General features: G+C 43.6%; 2 protein-coding genes and 1 non-coding gene across 3 annotated transcripts; 2 read left to right on the forward strand and 1 right to left on the reverse strand.

The window, feature by feature from the left end:
* The first annotated feature begins 2,499 nt into the window (after nt 1-2,499).
* On the forward strand, nt 2,500-7,578 carry LOC124666965 (probable mitochondrial adenine nucleotide transporter BTL1). The gene is made up of 5 exons (XM_047204299.1): nt 2,500-2,691; nt 3,756-3,850; nt 6,368-6,701; nt 6,823-7,060; nt 7,241-7,578. The coding sequence occupies exons 1-5, from the start codon at nt 2,500-2,502 to the stop codon at nt 7,495-7,497; spliced, it is 1,116 nt and encodes a 371-aa protein (XP_047060255.1). The 3' UTR covers nt 7,498-7,578.
* A 1,522-nt stretch (nt 7,579-9,100) lies between these two features.
* Nucleotides 9,101-12,895, reverse strand: LOC124662263 (E3 ubiquitin-protein ligase RNF170-like). The gene is made up of 5 exons (XM_047200118.1): nt 12,802-12,895; nt 11,235-11,434; nt 10,285-10,386; nt 9,309-9,360; nt 9,101-9,210 (listed from the first exon to the last, which is right to left on the reverse strand). Exons 1-5 carry the CDS (start codon nt 12,893-12,895, stop codon nt 9,101-9,103), a joined length of 558 nt encoding a protein of 185 aa, XP_047056074.1.
* A 3,983-nt stretch (nt 12,896-16,878) lies between these two features.
* Nucleotides 16,879-16,951, forward strand: TRNAR-UCU. The gene has a single exon. It is a non-coding gene; the product is annotated as a tRNA-Arg (tRNA).
* Nucleotides 16,952-25,331: the final 8,380 nt, after the last annotated feature.

The following is a 25,331-nucleotide window of genomic DNA, read 5'->3' on the forward strand; positions in this document are numbered from 1 at the left end:
TTCGGTGCATTACTAGTCAGATCTTCAATATTAGTCTTTGAATCCATATGAAAACCAAAAAAAAAAAAATTGAGATATAAATACAACAACTAAGACTTAAGCCTTGAATCGTCGTCATTCCATATTATAGAGGTGCTCGCATGGTCACATCCAAGGCCCTTCTTTATTCTGAATCTAATCATCTACAACAATTCATACTTTTGGATGACCGCAGCAACAACCACAAGCAAGGAAGCTTCTGCAAGTAGCTCTTATCTCCAACACAATCGGACACCAAGTGTCGGTCGTTCCTTTAAATCATCGTTATCAATTTGTGTGAGTTATTCCTTTATTTTATGATATAGTTAATAAAGGTGGAGAAGGAAACTTCAATGGAGATGACAGTTTAGTGGAGGTCTATCTACTGAAGGTGCTATATGATAATCCTTTTCATCCTTCGAAGGTGAAATTATGTGTACACAAGAAGCATATAGTTCATACATCATAGAAAGAGCACACGACTCTGTGCTTACTTCAGAACCACATGTGCAGCGAAACTAGTTTTTCAGCATCACTTTAAAAAAATCGACGGGACATGATTGTACAATCAATTAATGACTAAAAGGAGAATGTTAATCTAATTTCCAAATGTTCACAAAACTGTGTACTTGTCCAGATTGAAGAGACAAAACAGCAAAATACTAACTAATCTTACTGTCAAGTAAAATGGGTAAGCAGATGGTCAAAGGTTAATAAATATAACCGTAAGAAAACTATAATGCAGTGTATGATGAAACTTACATCTGCATGGCGATCCAACAAAATCTTCATGGCGCCATCCTGCTTATTTTGAGCAGCAACATGCAACGGTGTTCCATGATCAGTAGAAAACGGATCGACATAAGCGCCTCTAGAGAGCAAGAGTTCCATTATTTCACAGTGCCCTGAATCAGAGGTTCGGAATGTAAAGAGAATTGATTAGAATGGCAATTCCTTTTATTAATAATAATTCTTCTATGCTCCACTTTAGTTTTTTCGACTCGTATCAATCGAGTTATGGCACGAATCATCAACTCTACAGAGACATACATACATGCATGGATGGATGTGCATTACCCACAACATGTGCCATGCACAGATGAACAATTTTTGGCCTTGTTCTACGGCAAGGAAAATATATCGCCCGTATTTTTCTTCTCTATTAGCACAAGTAGAGAAATCTACCTCCAACAATTGCAATCTCATCCACCAAATGGACATATCGATGAAAGAAATGGCAACAGTGCAGTCACCAACCGAGAGAGAGAGAGAGACTAGTAGGGAATCACCTTTTTGGACGGCCTCATGGAGAGGAGTTAGCCCTGTTCTGTCGACACTATCTGGATTGGCACCGTGGTCAAGAAGATACTTGACAATATCCACGTGTCCACCTTCTTGAGTAATTGCCCACACCAGAGGTGTTTTACCTGTCAAGAAGACGGAAAAGCGAAAGCTTATGCATTTCCATCAGATATATTGTGATATATTCAGACTTGCTTCTATGTAATTGTAACGGTAGCACGAGAGTAGACACACACCGTTTATGTCGACGGCGTCCACATCCACACGGACATCCTCGACCAGATACTCGCACGCCTCCGCCTTCCCGTTCCCGGCGGCGAGGTGCAGCGCCCCTACGCCGTGGTGGTTGACGGCTTCCATCGCCTCCGCGAGGCGGCCGCGGCCACCGTCCAGCTTCCTCGCCATCCCTGCACGCGCGCGCGTACGGGTCCCCAAATCAAATACTAGGCGAAATCAGGGCCGGTCGGCCGGGAAGAGGAGATGGGGCCGGGATAAGCGCGCGTACGCTCGAGGAGGGCGATGTTGCCCGTGATCGCCGCGTAGAGGAGCTGCAGCTGCGGCGTCCCCGAGGCTGCAGGGAGAGGTGGAGCCGACGGAGTGAGTTGCGGTTAGGGATTTGGGCGGCGGGGGGAGGAGAGTCGCTTACCGTGGGCGAATTCGTTGCTTGGGCGCGCCATGGCGGCGGAGTGGGAGCGAGCTCGTAGGCTCGGAGTGGAGTGGCAGACTGGCTGTGAACTGGAAGTTTCTGTATAGTTACTGATGACGGGCTGGATGGACCTCTGTTTCGTCTCTTCTTGCACTCGGCCCAGACTTTTATTCGGGCCCACACTTTCCAGCCCACGAAGCCCACCCAGTACACTTTCCCAGGGCTGTTACAAAAACAGCCAAGGCACCGGCAACACCGAGCGGATCTTGCGCGCCGCCGACCACCCCGCCTCCGCCGCCGTCCCTCGCTCGTCACGGTGCGCCTGGTCACCGAACTCCCCGCGTTCCTCTTCCAAATTAACATCGACGACCTCGCAGCGCCTCTTCCGCGCCTAGGCACTCTCGTATCAGCCATGGGGCCCGCGAGCGCCAGCCTCTTCCTCGCCTAGCGACGGACGTTTCTTGCGGCCGTCCTCCCTCCGGGAACAGCGAGAGCCGAGACAAGTGGTCGCGCGGACTGCACGCGCTGCCGCCATGGGCTTCAAGGACGCGCCTAGCGGCGGCAGGTCCCTCGCCAGCGTGGGCTTCGCCGGCGCCGGTGTCGGGACCGGCAGCGGAGGCGGCGGCTACAAGGACCTCCTCGTCATGGCGCTGCCCAAGGACGACGGCGCCAAGGCCGTGGAGTTCGTCGCCGCCGGGATGCCGGACGTCGGGGAGGCCGTCAGGGTAAGGATGCCCCTCCCATTCCATGAGTTCTCTTCGGTTCAGGATTGTCTGAAATGTCTGTTTGCTGTAGAGCACATCAACTTTATTTAGTTTACGAGGGCATTTTTCGCATATTTTGCCCTAACCTGTGGCAACTAGCTAATCTTCCTACAGAAAATTTGCTCCACTGTTCGCTATAATTGCCGATCCATTGCATTTTTTGTTTCTTAATCTATTAATGAACCCAGGAAATATGTTTAATCCCAATATTTGTTAGCATTCATCGCTTGTCGTCTCGTGCATGAAGAGAATCTGTTAGCTTAATTTTCCCGCGCCTTTTTTGTCGCCTTCCTGTTGATACGTAGGATACTATTGGTATAACACCATATTTGGTTAACACAATCAATGCACATGAATCTAACTATGTGCCAGGCATTTTGCCCATATTATATCGTGCATTGTTCCGGTAGCAACGACACAAAATTGGTATCAGTAATTCCTTTTAGCATGAATCAATGAACATGAATCTAACTAGGGTGTGTCATTTGTGTGTCTTTTCCTTCATTTCGTGTGGACTGCGGGATATGGTTTCAGCGTGGTAAAGTGCTGGTTACTAGCTAAAGGGTGGAAATTACTCTGTCTATCATCGAAAAAATGGGTATACTTTGTTGCTCTTTTGGGCAACTAATAATGTCTGTGATATGTGTGTAGCTGTATATTTCATATGTTTCACTAAACTATACTCCAATATATTTCAGTAAACTATACTCCATGTCAACCCGTTTATGTAGACCTGTCTCAGCGACAAAAAGGGCATACCCAGTGCCGAAAGATACATAACATATTAGAATCATATTGATTAAAATAATCAATGCACATGAATCCTGTTAGGCTGTTGCCATATGCCTATGGAGTACCTAAGCATATTGTTGCATCGCTTTTGGTACTGAATTATATGCTAAAAGTGGGAAATAAATCTGCATTTTCATTTATTTTTATCATAAGTTCCTTATGATTTTTGTGAACATCGTCATGGATTTCTGAGTGATTGTCTTGACGTGGTTTTTTCCCCCAATGCACTACAGGCATTTTTTAACAGTAGAGAGATTAGAGAATTTGTGAGTGGGGCGTTAGCTGGTGCTATGTCTAAAGCTGTTCTTGCTCCCCTGGAGACGATCAGGTAACCAACTTTACTCGTGTGGTTTAATGTAGTTACATATGATGTCCAGTGTGGTTTTACACATAATATGTTGAACCTTGACAGCGTAAGTTGGTTTCTTATTTATCTGGGAGAGTGCTCCAGCTAAATAGCCTTAGCCAGATATATCTTTTACAGAATATCGCGTTTAATATTTGTTATCAAGTTATTCGTTAAAGCATTTGGGTGTCATGAAAGTATAGTTGATCCAGTAACCAGTTTCAGAAATTTGAGTGGAAACTGAGTACTAAATGTCAAAACTCAAAAGATAACATGTAATAACCTTTACAAACAAGGTAAGATCCTGGACACCATCTTACCGATGTGCTACGAAACTACAGGGCCTGCTGAGTTGGCCGTTGGACTTCAAAGCACTTCAAAAACAACTTATGTTTCTCTATGCAATTTCTCACTGTATTAACTCTCAACCAAAATTTATCCACTTAATCTAAAAATTGTAGAACTTCTATTTACCTGAATATACACATGTTACTTTGTTGTTATTCTCTACTAGTAAGTAGCACGTGCTTTGCACATTGCAACATATATCAATTTTAAGTATTATTTTTATTTTTATTTTATGCACGATGTTGATATCTTTTTCTGCCAAACATAGGCACATAGATTGGCTTTTGAAAACTTATACACCCTATAACAAAAAATGGAAGAAATAATAACCTGAGATCATTACAAGAATATTTTAATACATATGAAATCAAAGTATAACCTATTAAGAAGAGACACAACTTTTTATGGCCAATTCAATATGAGTATGTATATATTCATGATTAGATGTGGAAAACAAATGAGCCTGACTTATTTGGTTAAGTAAATGGATGTACAACCTATCTAGACACGTTGAAGTCCACGGACTCAGAGTTGAGTTCTTATTATTTCAAAAAAAGTAGCATTCCTTTTAAAAGAACTCTTTATTCTATCCTATTGTAATTAATAATTTCGGAAAACGGAATTGAACTATGGTTTAATTATGCTCTTAAATATTTTTCTTCCATTTTTTGTTTCTCAAGTTCACTGTAATACGTGACTTAAACATCTTCTGTATATTTATTTATCTTTACTTTTTTGTGTCGTTTGCATCCTACAAAATTTTGTGCTGATTCCTTTATCTATTTTTCTACCTTTCTTCCCCATCTTTACAATTCACAATTAAGAAGTGAGTTTTAATCAACTTATACTTTTCCATTTGATCTTTTTTTTTAATGATTTATATGCCCTTTTCATCAAGCCACATTCTTTATATTTTACATTGGCTAGTGGTGAATTGTAGCTTACATACATCTACCGTGACCATCATTACTGTTATCTATTTATGCATCGGCTGCGGCTTGATTTTCTGAAGAAATAGAAGATACATGAACTCCAGATGGACTGGTCTTCATTCAGGTACCAATATTTGGTCGACACATGTTTGGCTGAAGAAGGATGTGTTGGTCAGGCGCTGACACGTCAAAACTACCAGCTGCGGTCAATGTTTGTCATACGGAAAACAAAATTAGAAGATAATATTAGTAAATATACCAATGTTGGTACTGAATTAATATATTTTAAGCAATTTCACAGTTGATACACACAAGAACGAAAGAAAGAAAAAGGAACCGCACTAATTGTACTTCCAGGACTAACAAGATGCATCAGATGTGTATCAATTGACGTCAATGAACTGTGCAAACACATAACCATCATTCAAGAATCGTACAGGGCAGGCTTGCCTATGTACAGGTCGTATACGTATGTACACGACGGCGGACGACACAGCAGCTAGAGAGAGCTAAGAGGTGCCAATCTAGATGTAGTATGCTGCAGAGAGGAGATGTGGCGTAACACGTGACACTTCAACTCAACCAAACTCTATGATCTGACAGCAGCAAGATCCTCGAAGAATCAAGGCACGATGTAACGGAGATGGAAATGGAGCTGAGAATGTGATATATGACCAGCGAGACGGACTGTAACAGGAAGGAACCATGGAGGCGGTGGTGTGCGGTACTGCTGTGCGCTAGATGAAGAAATGGAGTCTATCCAGCACGGCCGGCCAACAACTGGCTTAATTTCGAATAAAAAAACATCAGCAGTGCTACATGCTGTGGAGCTTTCGGGAACGGTGGAGCAGCTACCAGCGACTGAAGCATGTGCGCAGAAGAGAGCGGGAAAGGAGTACTGGCGAATCCAGCGGGTTATAGCCATCCGATGGGGTGCAATCGACGGCTAAAAGCAACTCTGAGATACCTGCCAGAGTGCCAATGAAATTCAAATTTCAAAACTGCTGCATTATAGTAGTAGAGAAATGCTAGAGAGGTGACATTCTTGGTGGAATCTTATGCCTGTCTTTCTAAGAGACTTTAAAAAAATCAACTGAGCTGTTAGTGTTGAAACATGTAACCCTTTACTCGTCAAAGGCTAATTTCCTCATGTGTCTTAATGGAGTTATATGGACTGGAGGAATGGTCACATAATATCATGGTATATGTTTATTTTCAGGACAAGAATGGTCGTAGGTGTGGGATCCAGACATATCGGTGGTAGTTTTGTGGAGATCATGGAACAAAATGGGTGGCCAGGGCTTTGGGTGGGTAATACAATCAACATGATCCGCATTATTCCAACTCAAGCAATTGAGCTCGGGACATTTGAGTATGTCAAAAGGGGCATGAAGTCAGCACAAGGGAAATGGAAAGAGGATGGATGCCCAAAGATACAGCTCGGTAATATGAAAATCGAGCTGCCACTCCACTTGCTATCTCCAGTTGCCATCGCCGGTGCAGCTGCTGGGATAGCTGGCACATTGGTGTGCCATCCTCTTGAAGTTATCAAGGTAACTGCCAAACTGATTCCACCATGTTGACAGCCAAAAGTCAAAACCACTTCTCCAACCATATACAGAGTTGTTATACATCGTACTACTCGTGTGTCATATTTTTATTATTCTATGGCAGGATCGCTTGACAGTCGATCGACTGGCTTACCCTAGCATTAGCATTGCCTTCAGCAAGATATATCGAACTGAAGGTATCGGCGGTCTCTACTCTGGCCTCTGCCCGACTCTAATCGGGATGCTTCCTTACAGCACATGCTACTACTTTATGTATGATACAATCAAGACCTCGTACTGCCGCCTACACAAGAAGAAATCATTGAGCCGTCCCGAGCTACTGATTATAGGAGCTCTGACAGGTAAAAGGATTCAACACTGCCTGCAACTAGCTTCATCCAATCACACCAACTAGCCATATCCTAAAATCATTTACACAAGAGGTGGAATTCCGATTGCTACGAAGACACTAATTACTTGGAAATTGAGAGTAAACAAACAGGCATCATGTGTTTGTCACATTTTCCTTGTGGATTCTGCAGGTCTGACCGCGAGCACAATCAGCTTCCCGCTGGAGGTGGCGAGGAAGCGCCTGATGGTGGGAGCGCTGCAGGGGAAGTGCCCTCCCAACATGATGGCCGCCCTGTCGGAGGTGATCCAGGAGGAGGGCCTCCGAGGGATGTACCGCGGGTGGGGCGCAAGCTGCCTGAAGGTTATGCCAAATTCTGGCATCACCTGGATGTTCTACGAGGCCTGGAAGGACATCCTCCTGGCCGACAAGGACAAGGCCCGCGAATAGCCGATGACGAGTAGTCGCTGGAGAAGGTGCTAGGTGGTACCCCAGAATAATGTTACCCTAGAATAATGTTCTGCCGGGCATGTGGTGGTTCTGTGCTCCTTTACCAGTTTCCGAACCCCGCATTTGCCTGTGCAGAACAGATAGATAGGAGGAAACGCGCTGGTGCGTGCTGCTTCTGTTTGGCTGATGACTGGGAAGCATTTGCTCCAGATATGCTTGTCAGTAGTTTCTCTGAGCCGCCAGGTGGTTTCAGGAGAAAGGTGTTGATGTGTCATCTGCTGATCACAGGAAAAGGAATGATCGTGTGGTAAAGCTCCAGCAACTTGTGGGCAAGGAAAACAACTCACATGATGGGCAACGTCTGTCTCGGGTCCAACGAGACCATGCTTTCGATAGGTTCAGGACTCGGGATGCAAAGCACTTTGAGATAACAAACTGCAGATGCAAAACCCTGGAATCTATCCTTGCACGCAAAGCAAACGCGGCTGAGCTGAGACAGAGCTCGGCGGGGCGAGGCTACGTACAGTCATTCATTAAGTAAAATGCGTAGGCTTGGTGAGCGAGGAGTGCGCTGGAATGGCCTGCCGCTGTGGCAAATCGCCGGCAGAACCTGCCTCCATGCCAGACGACGAAGACATGCTACGGGAGATCCTAACCCGTCTCCCGCCACAGCCATCCTCCCTCCTGCACGCCTCCGTGTTCTGCAAGTGCTACCGTCCTACCGATGCCTCGTCACTGACCCCGGTTCCTCCACCAGTTCTATGCACACCACCGGAAACCGCCCCTCCTCGGCTTCTTCCGGGACAGCGACCCAGAGATCGTGTTCACCCCTGACGCATCCATCCTCAGCGCTTCTCCCTTGGACGCTACTAGCTGCATCTATCCCCAGAGTTCTCATTTGAAAACAATTTACTGAGCCCATGGCTTAGTCTAGCGAAGTTTCTAATGAAGCCAGATGTTATTGAATACCTAAACTTGGGAATTCAGCTTTCCCAGGAACCATTTCAAGTAGGATTTAGAGCAATGTGTGTTTCAGTCCCAGATGTCACCTAAACTTGTATGTTTGTGTATGCTTCTCGGTTGTTATATGAAAAGAGTGCCGATCTAATGTGATCACGATCCACTGGTGCTAGGAAATTACTGTGAACGAGTGTGGAACCCTGAATGCCTCCACGATGTACTGCAGAGAAGCTAGGAAATAAAATGGTGCAAAACAAGGCACAACAAAAACGTGAAATATTTCATTGCACACATTTGCGCCTGCATGCAATGCAAACGCAGCTGAGCTGAGATGGAACTCGGCGGCACGGCTTGAGGCTACAGTCATTCAGGAAGAATGCATACATACTGCAAATAAGGTACCCACATAATCTGCTGACCTAACATGGCACGTGGATCTCCCTAACCCAGCACTGTAACACGAGTCGGACAGTAGAACGTAGTATCTACAAGGACCAGACTACCACCCAAAGAGTTCTATATATCTCCCAATATCTAGTATATATATCCAACAATTAAGCCGATTGATTTCAGATGTGCAGTTTCACGAAGTTCAGTTGCCTGCATCAGTCAGTAACTGCTGGCATCATGCATTCCAACCAGTTCACGCAGCATGTCGAGCAACGAGGACGGCACGGTAGGCAGCGGAGATGTAGGCGTAGGCGATGATAAACACCACGATGTCGTCCAGCAGACCACGATACCCCAAGACGGCTGGAAATGGAACAGCATAGTCATATGGAAGCTCTTGGAATTGATGGAGATCGTTTGCCAGAAGTAACTGAGGTAACTGAATCAACTGTTTATCTTACCTTCAGGAAGAAGGTCGATAGGGCTCACCAGGTACAGCAGAGAAAGGGCTACCTGCAGGCCATCCAGCAGGACCGATTCAGAACAGAAAATGCTAAGCGACCAGAATGATGCAAGACTGTACGTGCTCGAAGAATGTGTATCATGAGTGCTGTGCTGCTAGCTATTGGTTGGCTTTATACACTGAAACATTGCCAACCGTAAACTCAGTAGCCAAAACTAAACAAGTACTACTACAAGGTTCATACAGCAAAGTAACCTAACTCACACCAGTTTGCTTTCCTATCTAATATGGTCAATGGTCCATACCTACAGCAGCTGGCAGAATTGGCTAACAACCAATAAACAGTGTGTAATTTTTTTGTTTGTGTGATTCTTCAGAACATATCATTTTTCATCTCATATTTGACAGTTTAAATCTTGAGACAGCCAACAAGATATTCAGTTCTCAAATTTATATTACCCAACAGCATCGCAAAGGTTGCAACATATTAATATGCAATCACTAACCTAGATTTTCGTACTTCCTTTTTTTGCGATGGAGTGGTTTCATTACATAACAGTAGGGTTTACAGTCAAGTTGCAGACATTTACAAATGAAGTCTGCGTATGCACCTAGCCACGAGCACCCATGTCTAACAACAGTAGCATTCCTAGTTCCTTTCAAGTTTCAAGTAAACTCTAAATTACAGCACGGTGAGAATAACCTAGCATCATGGAAATGAAATTCAGCTGTACAACAAATAATCCTCCAGATATAATCATACATTTCTCTTGAAGAATTGTGTCATTGGATGTGAGTTTACTGGTCCACTGGCACCATGCAAAAACTAGTAAATAGCGTACTGCAGCACCAGACCAGGATGTCCACTGTCTGAGTGTCATTATCTAGTAAGTGACAGGCCCAATAAGGCAATAACACAACATGATAAATGAAGATGACAGAAGTAGACTAATGGAAACATGGATAGACTTAACTGCCAGCGCGACTTGGATTTTGAAGAACAGGGGAGGTTCACGGCGCGTGTCTCTGAATTCTGTCAGCATCCTCCTGATGTAAAAGGGCTGGTCCAGCAACCACTGCACAACACAGGTACCCGGCAAATGCACAGCATTGCCTGCCATTAGATGAGACGTAAAATAGAACAACATTAAGACAATCGTATACTATAAGAGCATGCTTTTGGTGCTTGACTTGGCTTGCGATTCACATACAACACGGACTCGCAGTGGATAGTGATTATTTCTAGCCATTGCCAAGAACGCCCATCCCTAAAAGCAAACTTTTTACTTATTTGACTTTGATATTCTACAGCATAAAACAACTCATTAAGGTCCAATAACATGAATTTGGTGACATGATGAGGTTTGCATGTACTTGTACTGCTATCAAATTGGACTACATGGAGGGGTGCGAATTTTTCCTGCTTTACAGAGCAGCGGTTGTTATAGTGAAGTCTTTTGAATATATAAACATAACATAACATATCTATCAACTCAGACAATATTGCGAAAACCAGTGTACTAAGAATTGTCTCTGATAATTTATACTTCCCAACTACTTAGGTGTGACTACAGAATATCATCAACTCGGTTTAGTTGTACACTCGGATAGGCATTTCAGTCGCATTCGCTGGATATATTTCTAACCACATTCGAGGGGTTAATATTGCAATTTTTATGACGATGTATTGTACAAGTATGTGGAGATGATAAAACCGTTCTAGACTGATCTACATAAATTAATAGGAGTTCATCAAACAAATCTAAAACAGTCCAACTCTGTAAGTTTAGTTATATTTTCAGAGGTAAAGTAACATTTCATTGCAAAGTACTTGAACACTCTAAACCTCACATGACAAAAGAAGCCAAGAACAAAATCCTGTACTGATGTAACCAAGGGCATTCAAAAGATATGGCAGGATTACCTGAATCGCACTGTGAGGAGTACCAGCAAAACGCCCATTGTACTGCTCGATCCGTTCCACAACAGGAGCGATCTCTGGTTCATCACGCAGCAGGGAAGCAACTTCAGAAGGTACAAGCAGAGTTATGGGTCGACGGCAAAGAGGACAATCAGATGGCCGAAGGACGGATCCATGTAGCCAGACACCCACGATGCAATGTCCTGACCATAAAAAGTATCCATGTGACCCGTTAAAACAATGGAGATTCATTTAATTTTGTTCGTAAAGAGTCCAGGAGCAACAAAATGTTTGTAGCACAAATGCAAAACACAATGGCATGGGAAAGTTATCTCAGCAGTGGAGATTTAATTTAGTTCATGAAGAGTCCAGAAGCAGCAAAATGTTTGCAGTGAGTCAAACAATCAGCGCAAAACAGAATGGTATGACCAAGTTATGGAAGCACTCAGAAGTGGATATTTAATTTTGTTCATGAAGTGTCCAGGAGGAACAAAATGTTTGCAAACAGTCAGACGATCAGCACAAAGCCACAAGTTATCTCAGCATTCAGTAGTGGAGATTCAGTTTTGTTCATAAAGAGCCCAGGAGAATGAAGAATGGATCCCTGTATGTTGTATTGATCAGGGAAGGGATACATATACATGGGGGAGGAGGAGTGCTGTAGTGGTGGCGACGTGGCGCAGTAGATGCATAGGGGTTACAGTTACAGAGATACATCTATACAAGGCATCTACAGTACAAAGCCTACAGGTATTTTCGACATTTGTTTGCGATCAGTGGAATGCCAGATCTAACATCAGATATAATCAAGGAAAACAATCATAGTATATCATATATAATCTAATGACATACAGTTAGGAGTTGGGCATTATGAAGGGTCGTTAAAGCAGCAGGCAGATCTATTACTATTAGCATGCAGTTAACATGATCAATCAATGCCTCAAACATTGCCGATTGCACTAGATCGAGCCGGAGGCTTGAACCGTGTCTAAAATGGTCATGAGGCTCAATACGCAGTTCCACAAGCAGACGCCTACATACATAACGTACATCCACGAACTGGTGAAGCAACTTGATACGAAATTAAGAGCATGATGAGAACCGCAAAACCCTTGGCCTCTCCCTAACTCACAAGCACGGACAGGACGCACCAACCAAATCAAACTTCCCCAAAGCAGCTACGCAAGCACTAACCAAGCAATCCATCTCTAATCGGCACATCAGAAGCAAATCACACCTCGCAAGAGCAATTGAGCAAGCACTGACTAGCCAAAATCCATCTCAAATCGGGCGCGCGCATCGAGCGGAGCAACCAACCGATCGGAGATTCGGGGCCCGCGATCCAAACGAATCGCCGCACGAAACGGCTGCAACCAACCAGCCAGCTCGAACGCAAACCCCACCACACGCTGGCGGCGAAGCACGTACGGACGCGAGATTGCGGGATCGAGGAACCAAATCAAGCGGCCCGCGGCGGCGGCGCGAATGCAGGTGGGCTGGAGGAGCCTGGCTAGCCAGAGAGCAGCCGGAGGAGGGAAGGGAAGGGGAGGGGAAAGGTGGCGGCGATTACCGCAGAACCAGTGGGAGCAGTTGGCCTGGTGGGGGACGGAGATGTCGGCGCCGCGGCACACGGCGCAGCGCTCGCCGCGGGGAGGCGCCGCCATCGCCAGCCCGCGCCCTCCTCCTCTGGAAACTTCCGGAAGCATCTGGAGGCTGCTCCGCTCGAGGGTTTTTCCGCAGCGTGTGCTCGGCTGGCTGGTGAGGGGCAATCTGGGTAACGGGGGAATGCGGGTGGGTATTTATAGAGGCGGCGTAGGGAGGAGGATAAGGGGACGAGGTGATGACTCTTCTTCGTGTCCAAGCTATCTCGACCCCTAAATTTTGAAATCCCTAAAATGCTTTTAGGAGAGGAGAGGGCAATGTCAGAGAATTTTTCAGTATCTTCGCTCCCTATTTTTTTTCTACGCATTACACCGAGAGGTGGGCCCGTGTCTGCTCCCCCCAACCCCTTGCCTCCCCTATTCGTTTTCCCCTCTCTCTTGAGTGGCAGTCACAAAACACCACCAATTGGGCCGGTGCCACGACGCCACCTTACGCAACCCTTTTAGTAAGTTCTGAATTAAGTTTTGTCATAAAATCGAAAGCCAGATTTATTGTAATTTAGACATTACACTTACCTTTTGGTCATTTGTAATTGGTGGTAGCTGTTTTTAGGGATGGATTCTTAGTGTACGAGATCCGTTGGAGATGCTCTTATTACCACCAGTAAACTATGTTTTATTTTCTAATATTATATCATATTATTAAATTTGCTACGAGATATTTTAGTTCTTCTTTAAAATGTACGGTTATAATGTACTCTTTGAGGGCATGTGCTTTGCCATGGACTAACTTATTCTTATTGTATCAAACAAGGGTATATAAACTCAGTTGTAGAAAAGTCTAACCACGGTGGTATTTAGCTTAATTTAGTAGAATGGTATAACATAACACTGAAATTGAATATGACAATGATCATGTATCTCTCAACTAATATCGAAAGTAGCGTCATATTCTAATCCGGGTATTTCGAGTATGTACATTACTTGACTTGTACTCCTAGTTGATGATCACTGATGTGGGCATAACCCTTCGGGTACCCAATATTATCCTACCTCCTCCGGTCCAACAGGGGGGCCATGTGGATCACTATAGCCCATGATGGACCAACACGTCGGTTGTAGCGATGAGGGTAAGAAAGGAGGCGGATTATTGGCGGACAAGGCAAGAAGACGTTGTTTAAAGAAAAGATAGATTAGATCCTGTTGTAATCTAGTCGAATCCGTGCAGGACTCTCGAGACCTGGACTCCTATTTAAAGGCCAGGAGTGGGCCTGCCGGAGGACACCTACACAATCCACAATCTTGCATATACCAAACCTTAAAAACCTTGCCTCTCGGCGAGATCATCACCACGCAATCTATCGGTTGCCCCATTGTAACCTTTTTCACCAATAATCAAGATCAGACAAGCAGGAGTAAGAGTTTTACCTCATCGAGGGCCCCGAGCCTGGGTAAAATCCCGTCTTCTATTCGTCTGGTATCCGATGTCTCGTGCTAACCTGTAGGATTCCATCAACCATAAGCCTCTCATGGTGGGCATTATCGAGGAGCCCCCTCGACAATCACCTTGTGTAACGGTCTGGATCTATGTCCAGGGCTTGTTTTATGCTCCCACATGGCACATGGTGCTCCATGTATTCGTTAATGATTGCAAATGTTACCTTCATCCTTCCATATTGTATTTTGATATACGAAACAAGCAACTGTAGTAGGAAGATCTACTCTAAAAATGAAGTAGTGAAAATGTCCAAGTTAAACTTGGCGCATATAATTATAAAAAAAAGGATTGCATGCGACAAAAGATTCAGATTTTATTTTTGATTTATTGGAAATATTTCAAAGTTATCATTCAAGAGGATAACTAACCCTACTATTGCCCCACATGCAGAAATTTAGATGTTTCGTACAAAATAAACAATGCATTCTTCACAGACTGAACCCTGATGCCACCCCTAGTTCATGATTAACCTATAGTTCGCTCGCACGCAATCACTTCAAGTTGATTGAAATACACTTCTAAGGTTTATCATGTGGACAAATGCATTATGAATAGTTTTAAAAATTACAATTTTGAGATGCATGCATATAGTGGCATAGAGGGTGGGGGGTTAAGAATGGCTACTTCATTTAAATCGTGGATCTCACTTTGTACGGTAACTTTTGATTTCTTCATAGCGGTACTTGTTGCTAGTTTGATAATACAACTTTTGACCTCTATTTGTTGCCTTCTATAGTTCGTCCAGACTAAACACCATCTTTTTAGCAATGTCTCTATGACCCAATTGATGTAGTAGCATATCACGGTTTTTTTTGTAAATTATTTTCTCGGAGTTTCATTCATTCATCGCCTTCAGTTTTTTGTTTAGAGTGACAATGTACACATGCAAATCGGTGCAGTTTTTTCAGATATATATTCCTCCCGTTCCAAAAATAATTGAAATTTTAGGATATTTCTAACTCAAATTATATTAAGTATGATGAAATTTGTAGAAAAAATACATCAACACGTACCAAAACAATTTAATTATATTATAGGTTCATTGTACAATATTATATAGATATGACGTTATATATATTGAGACATTTTCTTATAGTTCTAGTCAAATACAAATATGTTATACTTAGGATAAACGTAGAACTTCAATTGTTTTGGACGGAGGGAGTAGTGATTAGTGAACATAGTAGATATATCTATCACGTGTGTTCTCTTTTACCCGTATACATTATGTTTTCCCGTCCAATCTAATAGCTTGGATTGTTTGTGTATATTCTGAAGATGTAGAATTAGGGGTGTAGAAAAATAACTCCGAATATTATGCTCTGACTGAAGTGCTCCTGTCATGATGAGTCTTGCAAAGGGTCCGGTGATTCGTTTATCCTTGAAACAAAGTCTGGTGTTTTTTGTTAGTGAAGGAATCAGGGACTGAAAATTGATAGGTGGGAGGTTGGATTCAGACAAAATATTGAGGCGTGCTATGCTAAATTAGCACATGGTACCTTTGTTAGCTTAACATCTACATCGAATGCAAATTGCTGGTGGATATTCATGTTCCCCTGATCTTGATAGAACCATCATTCTAAAATTGTTGTCTTGGATATGATTTTATATGGCATAACGTTATTCTACACCGAGAACTCTCATGGTCCTATTCAAAAATATAAATTTGTATTGAGCATTAAAGGTCTGAGTGTAAGATGATATTAAGTGCGTTAAGGCACATGTAATGCATACCTTGTGAATTATTAACGGTTTTTTTTGTTGTCTAAGTCTGTTGTCATGTGGCAACACACACATTTAACTACGAGTAGTTGGTACTCCCTTAATCCACAAATAAATGTATACGCGGGTTTTACAAGATAAATTATGAAGTGGAGTGAAAAATGTATTGGGAAGATGCATCTCATCCCTTTAGTTCTTTCACTTTCAATGAGCTAAGTGCATGTAGAAACAAGGAGAAAATGTGCTCAATATTATTGGGTTTAATTTCCGTACGATAAGAACGGAGCAATTAAAGTGCATTGTGAAGATACGAATACATTTTTTTTAGACAAAGTTAAAATTAGATGTTCACTTATTTAAAGATAGAGGGAGTACATCAAAACCGAAGTGCATGCATGAGTCATCGTCTTCCCTCTATTATTCCTTTGCGGCGAGCAGAACTTTTCAATATATCCTAAACTTAGCATGGGTGTTTGCATTTACCTGGATTTATTCCAGGATTTAACCGGCGCTATGCTTTCAGTGGTAGGTGACGTGCCCGTCAACAGCGAGGCGCCAGTGGTGATTTCGTCAACCTCAAGATATGCCGGCTCAATCCCTCGGAGGTGCTCATAGGGGTAGGGTGTGCGTGCGTTCATAGGGATGTTTGTACGTGCGTGTTTGTGAGCGTCTGCGCTATACTGTGTTCTAAAAAAAAACTTTTCAATATATCTTTGCCCCTAGGATATTTTATGCTAGGTTAAGAAAGATATGTTCGCGGTTGATGCTAATGCGTTGGGTGAATGATAGAAATAAATATAGAGACGTAGGAGCCTTTACCACAATGGCGCCCGTGGCCTAATGGATAAGGCGTCTGACTTCTAATCAGGCGATTGTGGGTTCGAGTCCCACCGGGCGTGAATTTCTTTTTGTGCAGATCTTATTTTCTGCGCTGTTTAGCTCATCTTCCTTTTTGCCCTTCTCTAGCTCGAAAAATCTGGCAAGCCATCCTCAACACTTGCACATCTTATTTTCTACGCTGATTAGCTCATCTTCGAAAATCTGACAAGCCATCCTCAACACTTGCACACTGATGATCGATTCCTATCCGTTGGGTACGGTGACGTCACGGTCATGACTTGGATCAAGTCAAGAAGTTACCCGGCCTAACATCAATCGGAGTAGAAATTACGGCATGCATGAACTCCAGCCAGCCAAACTAGTGTAGCGTAGTGCATGTGAGTGAGACGTTTAGATCTTGTTCCTCTGCTTCGTGTACTCGATTTTATTACTGGCCTTCCTCGCTATTTCAGATTGCAATTCATCAAGGACTAAAGATCAACGCCCTAGCTTGTCGGTTATTACTGTATTTTCTACAGGACTCAGGTGTCCTGCCCGTCCCGGTAGGCATGGACCGCCGCCAGCCGCACGGCATGCACTCCAGCCGAACAACTGTGCCGCGCAGATCGACACTCCGATCAACTACACTGTAGACGAAGTGGCCAAACCGTTTACTAGCCCCCGTATAAATGAAGGATGCCCCGTGTACTTGCCGCCGTGCACACTACACCCGTACGTGCACTCTGCGCTACTACCCATGTACCCACCAATGCATCCCGCTACCAAGCTCTGGGTCCTCTTCTGCGTAGCCGTAGCAGCTGCCACCGCATTTTCCTCGTCCACCCATGCCGCCACCGCCACCAACACCAGCGCCGCCCGTTGCGTGCCACACGAGCGGGAGGCGCTGCTGGAGTTCAAGCGAGGAATCACCAGCGACCCGACCGGCCAGCTCGCCTCATGGCGGCGAGATGGCGAGCAGGATTGCTGTCGTTGGAGAGGCGTCTGGTGCAGCAGGCGCACGGGCCACGTCCGCGAGCTTCATCTTCGCAACGTGCATGCCAACAACACCTTCCTCATCGACGACATAGTAACGGCTTTGGTGGGCCAGATAAGTCCTTCCCTGCTCTCCCTGCGGCACCTGGTGCACCTAGACCTCAGCGTGCAGGAGCTCCAGGGGCCCACGGGTCATGTCCCGGAGTTTCTAGGGTCTTTCAAGAAGCTGAGATATCTTAACCTCTCCTGCATCCCGTTTATCGGCAGGGTGCCGCCTCATCTTGGCAACCTCTCATTGGTTGCAATCTCTTGACCTTTCACAAAGCGATCATGTGTTCTTGTCACTTGGAGCACAACTCTCCTCCACGGATATCTCATGGTTAACTCGTCTGCCTATGTTACGGTACCTCAACATGCAGAACGTAAACCTCAGCTTGGCTACTGATTGGGCCCGCGTGGTGAACACTCTTCCTTCCTTGACGGCCTTGTGCCTCTCTCAGTGCTCACTTCAAAGCGCTAACCAGTCGCTTCCACACTATAACCTCACAAACCTTGAAGACCTCGACCTCTCAGAAAACTATTTTGTCCAACCTAGTGCATCTTGCTTGGTTTTGGAACATAACAAGCCTTAGGCGCCTCAACGTTGGTGACTCCTACCCGTACGGTCAACCTCCAAGTGCCCTAGGCGGGTTGAAACACCTACAAGTCCTTATCTATTCAAGAAGTAGCATGGGCACAATACCAAGCATGAGAAATCTTTGCAATTTGGAAATCCTAGACCTCAGTGACAATTTCCTGCATGGAAATATATTTGAGATGTTACCACGGTGTTCACCCAACAAGTTGACAGAACTAGGGTTGAAGAACAATTATGTCAGAGGCCTCCCAAGACTGATAGGGGAATTCGTCAATATTGTAAGCCTTGACATGTCCAACAACCAGCTCACGGGCCATATTCCTTCTGAGATCGGTATGTTGAATAAGTTGGCTCACCTGGACCTGTCCAATGGTTCCCCTCATGGAATCGAGCTCCTTGGACTTAGTACTTTTCATGCGTTCGGGGGGTCGAATAAGATGGCTTACCGGGACCTCTCTAATAACCAGTTCGCTTCTTCTCAAACACAAAAAAACCAGCTCACTGGAACTATTCCTTCTGAGATCGGCATGTTGAATAATTTGTCTTACATGGACTTGAGTGGAAATAACATTGGAGGTGTTGTCACAGAAGAACATTTTGCCAATCTTACCAGCTTAGATAAAATATACTTAGACGATAACTCTTTGAAGGTTATGGTGGATCCCCAGTGGCGACCACCATTTAGTCTGACAGGAGCATCTTTTGCTTCATGCCAGATGGGTCCTCCGTTTCCTGCATGGCTGAAATGGCAGGTGAATATCTCTTACCTTGATATCTCAAGGGCGAGTATAGCTGACAAGCTTCCAGACTGGTTTTCTACATCATTTGCAAATGTAAGAAAAATGATAGTTTCTGAGAATGGAATCAATGGTAGTTTACCAACAAACATGAAGGCTATGACATCATTAAGAAGACTTTATTTGGATTCAAACCAGTTAACTGGTCAAATACCACAGTTACCGGTAGGACTCGATTATATTGGATCTGTCCGAGAAATTCTTTATCGGGGTTTCCATCAAATTTTGGAGCTCTATACATACAAGAGCTGAAACTCTACTCCAATCTTCTCACTTGGCCATGTTCCGGAATCTATTTGTGGATTGCAAGGCCAAGGCATGATCTTAGACCTCGGCAACAACCATCTTGAGGGGAATTTCCTCCATGTTTTCAGCCAATAGATCCATGGGTTCTACTTTTGAGTAACAACAGGTTCACTGGAATGTTCCCATCATTTGTGCAAAACTTCAGCGGTATATCCATCCTTGATATATCATGGAACAATTTCTCTGGAAGATTGCCATTGTGGATTGGAGAATTGGTCAACCTAGAGGTACTGCGACTCGGCCACAACATGTTTTATCATAGTATTCCGGCAACTGTTACCAATCTTACAAGACTTGTTCATCTGAATCTAGCAAGCAATAGTATGTCTGGTGCCATACCCCAAAATTTGTCAAGTTTAACGGGTATGCAGATGGGGAATAGTCCCACTTCATTCTCCTCTAACACTCTGAATATGTCAGTGTTCACAAAGGGGCAAGAACTCAATTACCAGGACACTAGGATTTTCGACATGGTGATCATCGATATATCATCAAATTTCTTAACCGGTGGAATTCCAGAAGAATTGGTTACTCTTGATGGAATTTTAGGTCTTAATTTGTCACGGAACAACCTGAGTGGAAAACTGTCAAACAAGATTGGCGCCATGCAGTCGATGGAGTCACTTGACCTCTCAAGGAACAGGTTCTATGGAGAAATCCCACAAGGTTTATCAAATTTGTCATACTTAAGTTACTTGGACTTGTCTTACAACGACCTCGGCGGAACAATACCATCCGGGGTCAACTTGACACCCTCTATGAAGAATACCCATCTATGTACTATGGCAATAACGCTCTTTGTGGACATCCTCTTCCCAATAACTGCTCACACAACAGTGCACCAGATCATCATGTCCAACAGACAAGTGGAGATGCAATGTTCTTCTACATTGGACTTGCAGTAGGATACATTGTTGGTCTTTGGGTGGTATTCTGCACCATCTTATTCAAGAAAGCATGGCGGATTGCTTATTTCCGCCTCTTCGACAAGGTATATGATAAAGTGTACGTGTTTGTGGCTGTTAGTTGGGCGAGCTTGGTCCAAAAGACGGCGATGCATTGAGCCAAGTGTCATAATTGGGTAGAAAATGCGGCTACAAATCGGGTCAAGATACAAATTAAGCCACCAAGTGTTCACTAGGTCGACTGGTGACATAGTATAGGTATATGTTGCTGAATAAATAAGGTGAAGAAAGACATACATGTTTTTAGTTCGTTGTATATTTTACTTTGCTCAAGTCCTATGATGTAATGTATACCTCAGTGGAAAAGCAACCGAATAAATTCTGGATCAGTCTTAGTGTGGTATTTATTCCATAGACGAAAGCACATATTGAATCGAGTGAATCTTTCGAATGGAGTGAATCACACCGAAAGCAATGGCAGCCATTCTTTATACGGAGTAGCATTTCAAAAAGATAAAAAAGACGAGTACAAAAGAATAAGACGACCGCTCCTAACTTTACCGGCAAAAAAGGTTAGTTAGCCCGACGCCGCCGCCACGTCCTTTTCGGTTGCTTCACGCACGCTGCCACCGTGGGTGCGCTAGCTTGGCCAGCGCAGCTACTCAACGCCGACAGCCAGCCACGGAAACTGCTGCTAGCAAGTACTACTTCAACTAAAGCTACAGCGGAAAAGTTTCAATCATTGTCAGAAAAGAGGATCGGATCTAATATGCTTCAAGGCAAAATCAAGAAAGGCGTGAGAAAGATTTCACCCGTGCATGTTGTACACATTGAAGATGAAGTCAGGGGCCCCCAACTCCATGGGGGAAATCTCAGGATGAGAGCTCGGTCTGGACTCTGGAGGAGAAAGCTGTCGCTGGGCTCTGTACTCGACGACCAGCGAGTCAGCGACGACTTTGTCGGAAGCAAGAGCGCCTCCATCCTTGATTCGCTTGCGCAGCTAGCAGCCCTCCGAGCAGGTCGACGAAGACGGGGCGGAGGTAGCAAGACCTGGAGAGGGCCGGTATGAGCAGGAGAGATCAGAGACAGAGAGGGACGGGGGGCTGAATTTACCTCCAAATATGGTGCAGGGATGGACGACTCCAGGGCGTCAGGGTGGTCCGCTGTGGCGACTAAGGGGTTGCCGAAACCGCCACCGCCGGAGAAGACGAAGAGCGCCGTCGCGGCCGCCCCGCCACGAACACCTCCATTCTGCTGCGACCTCCACCGGCCGGACCGCCAGGCACCACCGCTCGCGGCCGCCTTGCCCTCCCCAAAGCTCCACCTCTGTCGGTCCTCCACAGACCCCGGCTTCCCTCTAAGCTCCACCGCAAACCGTTCATCTCCGGCGGCAAGGAATCCTGCAACCCCCATCCTAAGTATTTTGCTCGCTGGTGGCTCGTTGGCCGTCCTTTCTCCGCCGCGGAGAGCCACGGCGTCGCCGGCTCTGGCTCTCTCTCTCTCTCTCTCTCTCAATTGCGGTGCATGGCAAAGATGTATTGGATCAGGGTGAGATGATAGGGAACGCAAGGAGAGGGTGGTCGGTGGCGGGCCCTACAAGGCAATGCGTGCACCGTCCAAGCGCTGAGAAGGCAGCAATTGCAACATACGCTACATGTTGTATCTAATATGGTCAAAGTGTTGATTATTTGCTTCATCTTCTTGGTTATCTTCTTCAACAACCTAGTTGGAAAGTATATTCATACTTTTTCGTTAATTTTCATTTATTATTTAGTTTGTAGTTCTATGACGCCAGAGATGATTTAAAACCTTTTACCTCATCAAGTTGCATGTAGTATATACCTGCAGCAATGGTTGTCATTGTGGTACTAACATTGAGTACCTGCAGCAATGCAAATTTGTCATTAGTATCATTGTCTCGTATATGATTTTAATGTAATAAATTGGCTTTCTTGTCTCATTGCCGATGTTGTTAGGCTGCCAGCTATTGGTTTGAATGCTGCTACTTCAGGTATAATTCTCAATTTTTATTGCGTCAGTTGCAGCTGCTCAGTCTCTCTATCAGTTTTATTTGCGCAGTATCTGAGTCCCTTAGTGCTCTCTATCTTTGCTCAGTTTCACGTTTTCATTTCTTCAGTTTAACTTGCTCAGTAAGTCAGTTTATATCTCGTTATTTGGTCAGCCATAAGTTCTTCAGTATTTGATTAAGTCAGTTATGTTATGTCATATCCTTCCTCTCAGTTTCTCAGTGTTTATTATTAATTTTGTCAGTCCTAATTATCAGTATTGTTGTTCAATTATAATTTCTCATTTGTATTGTTTGTCCTATGTCTTAATTCCTCTTATTTTTCTTCTCGCAGTCTTCTCTAAGTTAGTTTAGTGTGACTATAATTTCGTTTATTCCTGTGTATCTCAGTATGTTTTCAAATCTGTTCTCCATTTTCATGTCTATCATTTCTTCAGTCCTCATTTTTCAAACAATTAATTCTCCTTTCTCCAGGGCTTTCAGTGTCATTATTTTTTCCAGATTATTTTTGAAATTTTAGGCCTTCATTTCTATTTCTTCAGTGCTCATTATTTAGTTCCTCTTTGGTTTAGTTTAGTACCAGTCCCTCAATTTCATAGTTTTCAGTTTATTTTTCTTCAGTCTCACTTGTTCTATTGCCTACGTTTCTCAGTCCCTTAGTTTTTCTCAGTATGAAAAATAATTATCTCAGTCCTATCTTTGAGCTTCAGTGCTTCATTATCGCAGTCTCTCAGTTTGAGTCTTTAAAGTATTCAGATTTCTCAGTCTGAAAGTTTGAGCAGCGTCATTCTTTTAGTCTCCCAGTTAAAAGTTGGCTTTTATCAGTATCTATTCTTTAGTCGTATTTTATTTTGCCTTTTTTATGCTTAGTATTCTTAGTGCCCTTTTTCGTCAAGATCTTCATTTTTTCAGTATAGTTTTCAGTACTTCGGTATTTCAGGTTTTAGTCCTATATTTGAGCTTCAGTACTTCATTTTCTCAGTCCCTCAGTTTGAGTCTTTAAAGTAATTTTAGGAAACAAGGAAGTAAGATACTACACTTGTGTTGATGGTACGATTGCGTTCAGGTGGAAAAAGTTTGCACCGAAAAATGAACCCAAGTACGTTGGGGCTCGACAAGTTCATACTGTTTCACCTGGCGGAGGTGTACTAGTTATTTCATTATTTATATTTCAGTTGTCCATGTTTTTAGGTTGTTCTTCTGTCATCATTATTTGATATTTCAGTATTTTCTCTCTTAGTAATTTTGTCAGTCCATCAACCTGTGTTTAGGGTCTCCGTGTGTTGGTAGAAGTCCAAGTCGTGGTAGTACTTGTTCTAGTCAATGTAACTTCAGACATCATCATGTTCAGTTTTGTATTGTCCAGTGGATATTTTTTGTAGGGACACATTTGTGTTCTTCTAGTTATCTGAAGAATGGGCCCCTCGAGTACTAATATGGCATTCATTAGTCTTGAATGGATCAATGTTTGAATTACTTTTAGTAGGGACACGCCCGTGTGGTTGTGTTCTCATAGTTATCTCATGTATGTGTTCCTTGAGTTTTAATTTTGGATTCTGTAGTTTCGAATGCATTCATATTTAAATTAGTTTTAGAGTAAAGATCCTGCTTGCTTACTGATCCATTGAAAATTGGATACGTGCCATTGCGAGACTCGACACCTATGCCTAGATTATCCAGCTGGTGGACCTATGGAGCATGATTTTGGATACGCAAACCACACATGACCTGACTTACTCTTCTGTCCTCATTCAGTCACTCACTCAGTCTCTCTTTTGTGACGCATGAATCTCTCTAATTTGCATACTGCATCAATGAAGCACAATATTTTTTATCCATGGCTCAAATTGTAGCCTTTTTCGCACCACTTTATATTTTGCAATCAGTTGCCTAAACGAAATAAAATAGGCTAGAATGAATAGAATCTTTTTCTGTTTACAACTTTCTCTACTCAGTTCGCTACATTTAACGTAGATGTTGCTTCGCTGCATGGTTTTTGATTCTCCATCCCCTTGTTCTTGTACATGTGCTTGTTGGTTTTTCTTCCCTCTTTTTATTGTCTTCTTAAAAACGAAGTGCATTTTTTCACTAGCTCACGCATGTCTTACCTCTGTTTTTAGGTCTCGATTTCCTAGTTCTTGGTGTCGGTAAGTTGAACATCATATGTTTGTTTGGGAAGTTTTTCAATGTGTGTTGAGTGCTCCCATGGTGGCTGCATTTAAGTTTTTTTGATTCAGTACGTGTCCAAATAAGAATTTGTCGCTGCGGTGAATTTTTAAAACAATATGATTGTGATTTTTTAATCATTAGATATGGTTTTGTAGAAGTTACTCTGGTTTTCTTGAAATTATTTTCTCCTCATATACAATTTTCCAGTGTGATTTTTTCCAGTGTCACTTGGAGTAGCAATCACATAAAAACTTCAGACAGGAAAAAATTCAGGTGGAAACACGCCCCTGCTTTCCTAGCTGATTTTTTCGGCTGCTTGGGACTAATGTCAGCGTTGAAGTATTATTTTGTGCACTCAAGGATTCAAAAGGAAATTTGTTTCAAATCATGTAAGAATCGTCAAATGATGATAGGTTGAGTTAGTCAATTTTGTACCAGTTCATTGTATGAACAAAATCTCCTTTGTATGCTACAGATAAAAACAAGTGCAGGTGCATACCTGGGGATCAGTTGTTAGTTCAGTTTGCTTGCCCTTATTTTTGTCTGGTTCATCCAGATTAGATCTGAATTCTCTCTTGGTTCTCTCCCTTCTTTTGTTGGAGTCCTTGGATCTCCTCTGCCATCAGC

The sequence above is a fragment of the Lolium rigidum genome, chromosome 6 (genome assembly GCF_022539505.1).
Source record: "Lolium rigidum isolate FL_2022 chromosome 6, APGP_CSIRO_Lrig_0.1, whole genome shotgun sequence".
NCBI lineage: Eukaryota > Viridiplantae > Streptophyta > Magnoliopsida > Poales > Poaceae > Lolium > Lolium rigidum.

What these genes read in the sequence shown, in the direction of transcription:
- LOC124666965 (XM_047204299.1), top strand. Translation starts at nt 2,500, where the DNA reads ATGGGCTTCAAGGACGCGCCTAGCGGCGGCAGGTCCCTCGCCAGCGTG. An exon ending in GCTCCCCTGGAGACGATCAG is followed by an intron (nt 3,851 to 6,367) that starts GTAACCAACTTT and finishes GTTTATTTTCAG; the next exon opens with GACAAGAATGGTCGTAGGTG. An exon ending in GATTATAGGAGCTCTGACAG is followed by an intron (nt 7,061 to 7,240) that starts GTAAAAGGATTC and finishes TGGATTCTGCAG; the next exon opens with GTCTGACCGCGAGCACAATC.
- LOC124662263 (XM_047200118.1), bottom strand. Translation starts at nt 12,895, where the DNA reads ATGGCGGCGCCTCCCCGCGGCGAGCGCTGCGCCGTGTGCCGCGGCGCC. An exon ending in CTGCTCCCACTGGTTCTGCG is followed by an intron (nt 11,435 to 12,801) that starts GTAATCGCCGCC and finishes TTTTATGGTCAG; the next exon opens with GACATTGCATCGTGGGTGTC. An exon ending in CTCCTCACAGTGCGATTCAG is followed by an intron (nt 10,387 to 11,234) that starts GTAATCCTGCCA and finishes TGTGTTGTGCAG; the next exon opens with TGGTTGCTGGACCAGCCCTT.